This window comes from Adelges cooleyi, unplaced genomic scaffold, assembly GCF_023614345.1.
Source record: "Adelges cooleyi isolate 19-005CV unplaced genomic scaffold, UGA_ACOO_1.1 ACOO_flye_CR_arks_rails_tigmint_CR_PRNA_9, whole genome shotgun sequence".
NCBI lineage: Eukaryota > Metazoa > Arthropoda > Insecta > Hemiptera > Adelgidae > Adelges > Adelges cooleyi.
The window spans coordinates 9,766,902-9,779,755 of NW_026096579.1; the positions used below are offsets into that span (position 1 = coordinate 9,766,902).

General features: G+C 30.3%; 1 protein-coding gene across 1 annotated transcript in view; it reads left to right on the forward strand.

Moving 5' to 3' along the window:
- The window catches only part of LOC126846370 (rho guanine nucleotide exchange factor 17), a 49,510-nt gene that overhangs the window by 15,323 nt on the left and 21,333 nt on the right, over positions 1 to 12,854 (forward strand). The window contains exon 4 of the mRNA XM_050585714.1: positions 9,778 to 9,855. Within this exon, the coding sequence (XP_050441671.1) occupies positions 9,778 to 9,855 (78 nt within the window). The remainder of the gene's footprint in view (positions 1 to 9,777; positions 9,856 to 12,854) is intronic.

Genomic DNA, 12,854 nt, shown 5'->3' on the forward strand with positions numbered 1-12,854 from the left:
TGAAAATAAAGTGTATTAATGCCAAAAAATAAATAAATTTTAATGGAAAAATTACAACTCAAGCTTTAATTTTAATTTTTTATACGTTTATTAGCTGATAAGAGATGAGTGATAAGATAATAGGCCTATATTCAAGGGATAGATTGATTATTTTCAAATCAATAGTTCAAACAAATGACTATTATAAATATTATAATCTTCAACAATTATTATGTTTTAACGGTGTGAGTGATGATGCTCAGGACTGACCGAGTTTCAATAAACAACATATTATTCGTTATTATTTAATAATATAAAATATAAATTTCCTCAAATATTATTATATTATTCATATGCCTCGTTGGTTTTGTTATTCTTATAACGTTATTATTTGATGGTTCGAAAACGCGTGTCTTTGAAAAAAAAAAAAGATAAATAAAAACATATTATGCAAAACAACAGCAGCTAAGGTCGACAACTAACATGCGCTAATTTTAAGTTATTTTAGCTTTTAAGTATGTCAGCTGGAGTGTGTCCTCATTGGCGAATTTAATAATAATTATTATCGTTATATATATATATATTGAAACTCTAGGTCGAGTCCTCCACGGATATCAGGATATAAATATAACTGTGGGAAAATATTCCAATAAAACAAATGGTGTTTTTTTTTTAGGAAAATTCTCGGTATAAAAAGACGGACTAGACAAAAAAAAACACTCCCTAGACGTTATAATATAGTAGGATGTAATATTTTGAACGTTCGAACTTGGGTTTTTAACCCTTCTATATTTAGAGCCATGTAGACCGATATTAATCGCTTTCCATACTATACTCCAACGACGAGTGACGTAATTTGCATTAAAATAATTATTATTATATTACATTATTAAAATTGATCGCGTTAAACTGACAATTTCAGTTATTTTCGTCCGCTACACAAATAGCCTTTCTTCTCAATGTTGTAGTAAAATACACAATATTATTATGCAACATAATAGGATAGAGCCATGTCATGTCGAGTTGATGTTTTAAAATGGAAAATAACCGTTGTTGTATTTTATAATTATTATTATTACCATCAACGTGTTCTTATGTAAACAAAGTTTTATGCCCTGATTTTCAACTTGTAAAATCCAGCCGGTTTCTATTGTTCGGAAATCCCGTCCAAAAAGGTTCTCGGTGGGGTGAAAAAATGAAAATAAAATTCTTCTCCTTTCCCATTGAGAAGTCGATAAAACACACTTGAACAATTTATAAATTTTAAAAATTATGTAGCTTTTGGTTGCAAGGTCAGAAAGTTTGATAGAATTTTGATTCACGTAGTTCCTGTGACAAAGGTGTAGAATTTTTTAAAACACTCAAAAAAAAAAAAACTAAAACAACGATTTCTAATACAATAGGTAATTCATATAGAATTTTTACCTATCGATGTTTAATATGTTTTTGACGGATACGTTAATTTTTTTGGAAATAGTTGTAATTGTTTTCGAATCGGTTATTTACGAAAAGGGTTTAGTTCAATAAAAGTAAAACTTCCGAAAAATTGAACAAGTAATGGTTTTTTACGCACAATTTTACTTAAAAAAATATTCTTCAATTCTTATATGGACTATATTTATTTAAATTTGAGAAAATCGATTCTACAAAATGTATTTTTCAACCAACAATGAAAGTTCTGATTGAACAAATTTGACACTTAACATAAACGAATCTCTGCTGGGAAAGTGTATGGCAAAACTACATTACCAATGTAGACCAGACTTAATTTTAACATATATTTTTACAAAAAATATAAAAAAACATTAATTTAGGAGTATAATATTTTTTCGTAAATATTTTAAACATTTGAATGGCTCTATAAACTTGGCTATTATACGAATTCGACTCCTTTCAAAAGTAAACGACCCGTCCAAAGCTACAGAACATGTACTGTATTTTTCTTTAAAAAAAGTCATTTTCTAAAAAATTGTTATTTATCACTTGTCATAAATAAACGATTCATTACCGCGATTGCTGGCGGTACTTTGTTAATTTTGTTCTGACTTTTTTTTTTTTAATCTAAAAAAACCCACACTATGGAAAAAAAAATTAATAAAAAAAAACAATTTCTTAAAAGGTTTTTTTTTTTTTTGATAAAATATTGTCGCAGAATCCTCTCGGCCTGAGATTATTCGATGGTCGCAGCCGGATCATTTCATTTCTCGTCCCCAGGCATTGCATCAAAAATAGCAACACCGACAAGCCTCGGTGTGTGTGTGTGTGAGAGCCAAAGCAACATGGTCGTCGTTTGACGAAGAGAAGATATAGATTATAACATATATTCACAAAGCAAACATTACGTCGTAACGCCAGTGTGCTAATTGCTCGTTGTAAACAATTAAATCAAAAGTTTCCTCCACGAACCGATCGTCACACAGTGTTCTCAAACAAAAGTTGACTTAAAATATTATTGAAAGGGATTAAAATAACATTTAAAAAAAAAACCACCATTTATTTTTTATCGTATTGTATTTATTTAAAAAAATGTATTCGTTACTACTAAAAGATTCCCAATTACTATCACTCACATGGGTAGTATTAATGATTTAAGCATTTGTATATTATTTGCAAAGCAAACCCGTTTTCAAAAGGAAATAAGTCTGTCGGCTGAAGTACCAACAAATACCAACTGTATCTAATGCAAAAATAAAAGAGTTTTTGTTTCTCTAACATTTTGGTTTTCTTTATTTATTCCTTATCTTGAATAAGCGATTCGTATACTTTCCCCTCCCCTCCCGCACTAAAACACAGTTCATACAATTAATATTGTATAAAATTAATAATAAAGATAAATATTTAATTACCACACACACAGTGTTATGCCACGTGGGCTTAAGTAGGTAGTCACCCGACGCCATTGACCTTTAAATAATTATTGTAGAGTACAATATATTATTCGACAAATCGTTAGAAGAATAATATTATAAACATGTTGTTGTAGTGAACATTGTACAACACGATTTTGAAGAAAAAAATAGAGCTTAATTTTTTGGTCACTGGTCTTGGGGAATTATTATAACTGAAAGAAATTAAATCACTGAAACATTTATCATATTTATGTATTACATAAATGAGTGTGTAAAAATGATTTACCGAATATAATCATAATTTCATTATAAGGGTGTAAGATGCGGTTGTAAGGGTTGATCGTCGGCCTTTCCTAATAATCCGTTGTCGTCGTTACCATTGGGCAATACCGCGATTAGCAATATAATGAATTGCATTTTTCAGATACCTATTGATTGTTGATTCAACACGTGTATTTTTTCATTTTTTTGGGGGGGGGGCGGAGTGGGCTCAATTAAAGTTTGATTACAGATTTTCGAAGAGACTGTACAAGAAATAGGATCCCACTAGATCACTATCGTCGGTCAAATTTTCAGACCTCAACAGTATTTAACTGTAGACTATATATTATCGCACAATTGTCAATATTCAGTAACCACTAGTCTTAATAATTCATAACGGGTATAGAATTTGTACAAGAAAAATGAACAACGTCCTTGTTCGTACACTCGTTGATTGCATATAAATTCGGGTCAATTGAAATAATAAAAAGAAAATTTCAGGTCGCTCCTAGTCTAATAACAATGACATTATAGTTACCGTAATGGCTGTTTAACTACGACGAATTATTATTTATTTCGCACGACTTGTGTGTGTCTTTTATTTATTATATGATAAAATATTAGTTTGTTGTTATTACACACAGATACACAATATATGAGTGACGTAGTTTGCTTGGACGTCACGCTTTATCTCGAAATGGAAAACAACATAACGGTGTACAATTTTTGGCACAACTAATGTAAAAATTTTGCAGTCTTTCAACATTAATTCTGTTTAAACTCAGTTTAATTGAGATCAAACGTTTTTGATGCGACTCAACTCGTGTAACTGAAAAGGTTGTTGTTCGGAGGAAGTGTTTGTCGGGATAATTATATTTATATACGGTTTCCCATTATCGAAAGTTACCTTTACCCCGGTTATGAAGTTGAAACCAAAAAGGAAACAGTGGGTACACCCAAGTGAATATTATATTTTATATTGTTTGAACGCGAAGCCCTTTAACCGACGAATCGACTTACCCCGAGATATTAGTATAATATAATATTTGGCACCAATTTAATTAGATTTCTGACGTGGAATGAAAATGTGAGGACGTCGAGTAATTACTATAAAAGTGGTTTTACAAAACACCGAAAAAGTCTTGGCTTTGAAACTGAGGTGATTTATTTTTTTTTTGAAAATTATTTTTTACACGTCGAGCGATTTTGTTGGCGAAAAATAATATATATACTCTTATTATATTATACATTTTTTTTAATTCACCAAAAATAATAATTAGTCTTTAATAAGAGGTGTGCTAGGTTCTACTTCCAGTGTAATCGCATAGCCCCAAGTCGTTTTTGCTTTTTTTGCGTGAGTGCGGTATAAATTTCCGACGATGACTTGTGAGAAATTATAAAAACGAATGACGAATGCTCAAGTCATAATACATCACACGTTTGTCGACCCACAATATATAAAAAAAAACTCATAACGACCATTTACTTGCTATTATCTTGTAACGCCGATTAATATATTTCTTTTTACACGTCGCGAGGCTGCTTAAAAATACATATATCTTGAAAAAATCTGCGAATAAACACCGCATTAAAATAATGTAAGACACGGGTATTACTTAATAAATCTTTTCAAGAGACGCGCTACAATGTTTAAGAGAAAAACTGTTTTAAAAAAAACCAACATAAAGTATATAAACCAAGCACAGTCTAAGTCAAACATAATCTAAGCCAACAAGGGAAAAAATACACATAGCTGGTCCAACTAAAATTATGGTTGATATAGGGACACAATACATATTGTATAGCTGGAATAACTATAAAAATAGTTGACCTAACTAAACATTTAGTTTTTTTAATAAATGTATAGTTGCTTTAACTAAAAATTTAGTTGGCCTAAATATTTATAAAAAGTTATAATAAAGAACGCCCTAATATTACAAGCACAATAATGTTCAATATGTGAACAATTTATCGGTCAAAGGGCAATTTTCCTTAATAAAAAAAAGTTTGACTACAAATGTTTAAGAAAAGCGTTTATGCTATAGCCCAACTTCAGTTACACCTCAAGATCCAAAACTACGCTAGAACAAGTTCACAAAGCATAATTATTTAAATAATTTTTCATTAGAATATTTTTCAAAATAATTGCGTTATTCGAACAAGAATTCGCACAACTCTATCCGTCTTGATGGTCGATGGCCGGTGGGCATCGTATGTGGTTTTCGATAATAGTGTAAGCGGTAAATATTTAAAAATTGCTTTATTTTATATCTGACCACCGCATAGGTATAATGACCGTACTGACCGACTGTGCAACAACGGGTTGGTTCGGTCGGTCGGGACTGGTGGACGAGCGCGGTGTACGTTTAAGACGATAGTGTCGAGAGGAGGGGGCTGTAGCTGTGGGGTGATTTAGAGGGGGGGGGGGGTAGGGCAGGGCGGTTTAAGGGTGGGCAGGCAAAGGAGAGTCCTTGAGTGTGATTTTCCGGCTATTCTTTCTGCCGTGTATCCATGGTAACGCGTGGAACGTCGCGACGTTGTACGTGTATTTTATATGTATATAAATCCCTCGGCATACGCGATAATGTATAATAGCCCGTCAGAATCCCGTCATAACTCGTGTGCATTTAACGTGACGCAAATCGTTCGGCTGCCGGCCACGTACAAACCCGGCCGGGATACAAACACACACAAACAGCAGTACCTATTATTATGCGTGCACCGTATGCCGGGAGGTCCACCGGGATGACGGCGAACCCTCGGGACACGGCGACGGGAATCCGCCGAGAGCCGGCCGTCCGGCGTGAGTGATGTCTGCAAACGGCGTTGACGAGGCGACGGCGAACGACGCACAAGACCTGTTGACGGCCGTGAGAGGCGCTTCGACGGTAAGCCGCTATTTATTAAGGGGCAAAGGATAGGCAATATTTTATAAAAATTGATCTTGTACCCGTTTTTTAAATGCCGACTAAATTTAAGGTGAAAAAATATAAGAACTTTTTCTAGTTGTAACACTTTCCAAGTTTTTTTTCTCCGAGTTTCAAGCGAAAGTTTCATAAAAAATGACTTCCGTACAAGTCTGGTACATTTTCTGGCGCGTACCTGATCGTATATTGGACGGATTTCAATTTTTTTTTAAATAATATTATGTGAAGCTTACTATTTTTTCTATGGCGGCTAAAAAGCCGATTTTTCATTTAGCTATTAAAAAACTAGTTAAATTTATTAGAAAAAAACTATAAATACTTATAACATTTTTTTGAAAACAAAAATAAAAAAAATTTTTTTTTTAATTTTAAAAGTTTTTGATGTTAAAAAGCAATTTTTTTTACATAAAAAAAGCAAGAAATCCGATTAGAACACAACCTTGTTTGATAAACCTGAGGTCTGGCCATCTCTGGTATGATATCATCTCTGAAATAAATGAGAGATGATAAAACACTATCGGTAAACATTGACGAACCAAAAAAATATCATCAACTTTTCCCTTTATTTCGCTTATTTATTTGTAGTTTTCGGACTAAGGTCTGAAAATCAGATAAAAGGTAGATTTGTAATATGGCTACACGGCTATTATACATTTTTTAAATACTTAAATGATGTTTTCAAACATTTCAACAACATAAATATTTCAATGATATTTCCTAATTATTATAAATTCAGAAATTTTCCAAGAATTATTTTGTTCAAATACATTTGTATTGCTATGCCTGTATAAGTTAGAGTCATGTGGGTTGATCGTGTTAATTAGCATTTTATAATTCGTTCAAAGTAAATACCTATCAGAATTTGTGTAGGCGAGCTTTTATTCGTTAATTTTACTTATATATAGTTTATTTATGCTATTTGTGTTAAAAATTATATTATGTTATTCATTACGACACAAAATTATTAAAATTAATTTTTCTGTGTAAAACTTCAAACTATTTCTCTCGTTACCAAAATGAGTGTTGTTCCCATAACATTTTACCTTAATGTAAAAGAAATAAGTCAATTAAGTATGTACATACATCTATTTACTTTAAAACTTGATCATAAGGAGTTATGTAAAGGAGTTTTCTAAAAAGTGAGTTTGAGTTAGGTACACAAGCACTTTGCTACAAATTTTGTTTTAATATTTGAAAACAAAACTTACAATTAAAAGTATATATTAGTTTGAAAGAGGTATAACAAAGTTTGTCATAAAAATACACTTCAAACATTTTTTAAACTTTTAATATTTTGTAATTTATCGTTTTTAATATTATTTAATTTTGTAACAGTAGAAAAAAAGGTTTTAAAAATATTTTATTAAAAAGTTAAAACAAAAATCGCACAAAAAATATTGTAATTGATAAGTATAACTAAATATTTTAAGCAGAGTTGGGTAAAATGTATTATGGTTAATAGAGTAACGTTTAAACAGGTTTTTTTTATCAACCCCGACATTTTAGTCATTGTGATTTTAAAATTAATTTTCAATTATTAGTAAGTTATTCGTGATTAAACATATAGTAAATATTACCTTTATGAGTAATTATTTAGTTCCTTATTTAATTATTAACTTACGCATTACTTATTAGGTATAGGTATATGTTATTTTACATTAACAATAATTAAAGAATAATTACTCACATAATATTTAAAGATATTTTACCGTGAATAATTTAATCGACAATTGATATTTTGAGTAGAGATTTCCAATTGATTACCGTTAAAAGATTGAAGATAGTATAACAGTTTATACATAGGACATTATATAGTAACTAGAGATGTTAGATTTTTCCCTTTTGTAATATTGTCTGAGTGTTATTAGACACTTTGAAATGTAACAGCTATAACACAAGGAAAGATCATATTTGCAGGGATCAGAGAAATGCCTTGAGGTTTTTGTCTCCGCCATGCCATAATAATGTAATGTAATAATAATAACAGCAATAACAATGACAATATTATTGTTGTACAGACTGTACATTTTTTTTTTCATGGCCGTGAACATATTCGGTAGTTGTTAAATTAATAGCAAGTGTACACATCAGCTGAGCTGTTCGACTTGCCTTTAGGCAGTGTTGGGCAATTGACCAAATAGATCAGCACTAGAACACCATTGATTATTTAAAATGATTATAATGTATTCTATAGTAATTTTTGAACATGTTCTGAAATCCAACAAGAAAATCATGATAAGGTATTAAAAATCTATAATTTTAATTATTTTCTAAATTCATTTTAGACGTGTTAGAGAAAATCCGAAGCTAGATTTTAACGAAAAATAATGGATTTTAGTTCTTGTTCCAAAAAAAATGTTCCTTAACTTTGACAAAATTCACATTTCAAAAGTCAAACATATGAAAAAGAAAAATGTAACCTAGTTGATTTATACATTATTTAAATTCCGTGTTAACCAGCCAAACTTTGATTTTTTGAAAATACTAGGTAAGACAAACCTTGTTGCGCCCTCCCTCGCCAATTCGTACACCTCGGGCTGCCCTCGGAGACTTTTCTGGATTATTTCCACACACACACACACACACACTATGATGTATAATATAATATAATTATCGTGTAATGGCTTGTTTTTCTGCGAACCGAAAGTCTCAATAAATTGCGTTGCCATTGTATATGTAGTGTGACAACAGCGTCAGTCAGTGCTTGGAGTAGGTACACAGCAGTGAGCTTTATTTTATTTTAGATACGTTTTATTTTACCTATGGCCGGGGTGTAAATGGACCGACCGAGTGAATATACGTGACGACAATATGATTATTACGGACGTCATTTTCGCCACCAGACGTAAGCCATTTGCCAGGAACAAAGCCAAGAAATACATTTAAGCGACCAGGATATTAAGAAAAATATATCATTATCCGTCGCTAAAGTAAATTAAATTTTTGTTCTTCGTACACGCTTCGAGAAAAAAAGAAAAAAGGTCTTAACAGCAATCGTTTAATAATATATATATATATATATATATATAATTAAAAACTGTCATGATTATGATTTTCTATTACCAATTACAAATTTGTAATCCCGATTGTAATTACACAAACCTCGGCAAAGTAAATTTAAAAATAGCCTCTCTGATCCTCGTCGAAGCTAAAAATTAACTTCGTTAAAAGTTTATTAGAAAATGTATAATATGATGTTAAAATGACTTATTCGAATTTAAAAAATGGTAGTTCTTTTTAACTAATAATAACATAGTGGTAGCTCTGGCGTCGAGTAATTATTATCTTACAACAAGATTATTTGCCGTCGTATTTTTAAATAAAAGCTAAAAATAAAAAAATAAATAATATTATTTATTGATAGTATAATTGATATTATAATATCAATCAAATATTATTCCAAGTAGATAATAGAAAAGTAAAATAAACATTTAATTTCTCACTAAAATTTATATAAAATGGTCAATATTTCTGTTATGTTATAATTTGGATTATCCTATGTGTCGTTGAATAATTACAATGCTGCAATTAAAATGTACTGATTACTAAAGCAATCATGATTACTAATTACTAATTACTTTATAAAAAAATAATTTAGTGTTGTGTAATCGATTTCTTCGTTTTAATGATAACCGAATCGTTTACACTCGACAGTCTGCAGTTTTGCCCTCATAAAATGCACTCACTTTTGTACTGTTTTTTTCAACTGTTTTATTGTATTTACAAAAAAATTATATTTTTAATTTAAATTTTGATTTCAGGACACGAGAACGCATGTGGTGGTCGAGCTTTACGACACGGAACGTTCCTACGTCGAATCGTTGCAAACCTTAGTAAATGTAAGTACTTGTAATTGAACCTAAATTGTTGTCTTTGCGTTTTTTATTATTATCAGTTCACGCTACAACTCAAACCATGTTCGATAATATTTTGATCTAATAATGAAATTTTCATAAAGTTTTGTCGGACAAACAAAATGCACGAAGGAACGTGTTGCGATACACAAAGTTGCTATATTGTATATTGTGTTACGTACGTTGTTCTGATCTGGGGTTAATGGCACCAAAATGTGAAACACAATATCCCAACAATAATTAAATTAATTACCAGCAAACTAGGGTAAACAATTAAAAAAGTTCTTATGTTTTTCACAATAAGTTTTACTATGGTTTTATACGGTAGTAATATTTAATAAATTAGTTTTTAGCGACACTGTATAGTTTTTTTTTTTTTTTACTAACAAAGAAGGCGTCTATAAAATATTTAAACAAAAATATTCAACTTATTTTTCTCAACAATTTATCAAGTCAGTGTACTTAATTTTTTAACCGTGACTTAAACGTTTCCATTAATCAAACGAAATGATTATGTTTGTAAAAAAAACAAACCAAACTTACACTCCAATATATTTTTCTTACATTTTGAGCACAGACGGGTGTTAATCTTTTAATGATAAAATAGTGTCTACTTACATTTCATATTAAAAAATAAATAAGTAAATGTTATTTCCATTAACTTCTTTAACGGGGGTGCAATCTCGTTGACGCAAAACAAATGTTACACTTTATTTTATACAAAAACATTTAAAATATACTTACTTCAAGTTAAAACCCCAGTGACAAAGTCGTGTTACCAATTGAAACAGTCATCGACAGCCAAGTTAAATTAATTTTCTATTCTTTCTCCACTAGGTATTTTATTAGTTAAAATTAATTTAATTGCAAACCAATTTTTTTTAGTTATAAAATTAACGTAAGAACGATTTTCTAAACATACAATATTTGAATAAAAGACTTTTCATCAAGTTTTTCAAATTAAGTTAACGCGAGATGTTAACTGATATGTTGTAACAGCTGTTAATTTTTAATTTTTTTACTTAATGAAATGAATATAAATCATTAGCTCGCGTGGCATTGAATACATTAGCAGATATTAATAAAGAGTTCGAACGCAAACAAACAAATAATGTCATAATATACATATCATATAGTTTGAATAATTAAATCAGAAATCCCAAATGTGTTATTGGCAAAGAAAGCGGTTGTGTGTAAAATTTGAAGGTCGTGGCCTAAAACTTGGTCAATATTTACTCGAAAAAAAAAATAATGCGTTTGTAGTTCTCTTCCGGTACATTAACAATCGGTCTACCCATTAAAGTTAGATAAAAAATCATTTTATATTATGTTTTGATTACAATATGTTGGATCGTATTTACGTATATATAGATGTAGCCAGACAAGCTACTCATTTAGTTCCAAAGACATTGATATGTCATTAGTCGATACCAAAACAGTGAAAATGAATGCTTAGATAGAATATTACTAATTAAGTGTTACATGTTTTAATTTTAATTTCAAGTCACTTTGAAAAACTGTTTTACCTCATCGTAACACTTTTTGTCACTTAAAAAACGTGATTGTACATGATTGTCTTTCCTTACACCTTTTACTTTCGGGTTATTATTAATAAAATGTTTAACAATTTGCCCAAAATAAAGAAAAACTCTTATTATGTTTTTGAATAAAAATCCGTAAAACAATATCTGAAGAATACCTCGAATAAATTTTTAATTATTTTTGCATAAAAATTGTGTAGTGTTGGTTTTTGGCTTTATTAGTATCTTTCGCCTACGTTTTCTGAACATTAGATCTGTATTTTTTCTCTTTCGTACATAAACATTATCATTTTAAAGTCCTCTCCACAAAACAAGCAGTGTTTGTGCATAATAATGTCCATCTTACCTTGGCCTACAGCAGAATGTACCTACTTATATTGTTAAAAAGTCTACTAAGTAATCCTGTCTACAAAATATAACAGGTCTTCGAACCAATGGAAATACGCCCATAAAAAAATATGTCTTAAAATAAAATTTATATTTAAGGTGTACTTAATTTTCTAAATCTTCTTTCAGCATTTATTTTCAGTCTATGGATAATTTCTCATTCGAGCTATTTGCCAATAATTAATGAAATCATATATTGTCAATACATTTTTATTATGGTTCTTTTTTAGAGTAGACCTACTGTCAGGGTCTACTCTGAAAAACCTCAAGACCTCTTGACCGTCTACCTAACGGAGCCGTCGTTTAAATCTGAGTAAAATACATTTGAACGTCTCCCCACGTCAAATCGTATAAGTCACGCGTCGTTTGGTTAATTTGAAAATCCTAAGCGATTGGGGATGGATCTTCGTAGACTTTCATAATTACTTCTGTATTCAGTTGGTGAACATAAATAATTTATTTCACCTATTAATTTCATTTGAAACATAACACAACTTGTTGAATCAAAATACAATCATCAAATAGGTATCTGAAAAATATTTCCAAATTATATTTTGATTACAGTATAGAAGGTAAAAACGACTACCTCGTTAGATAGACAAACGATCAACGATTGTAGTAATCACCATAAAATTACATTTATAATTTTAGGCATATGCTTTTATCGATATTTGTGCTACTATCATACACAGATTTGCACCGAAGCGTTTTATCACTTTTAATTAAAATAATTCCTGTAGACCTGTGACCTCCCTCACTCCACTATGCCCCCACCACAATGGTCTGGCTTTTTATTTCTCCCATTTCACTCGGTAGCCAAAACGTAATGCATTTACAAGATTGTTAACACAATTATCACCCTTGAACAAATTTTTATGGAACGTTTTTTTTTTAATGGAGCTCAGAAGTATCATACTTGATATATATAGTATACATAATATAAATGTTTAAATAATGTCACGTGCTATTTTTTAATAATTTAATTTATGTAAAACTCAAGAAGCGTTTTAACAGTCTTAATAAATCTCCTGGATAGTAAAATTTGTAATATCTGTT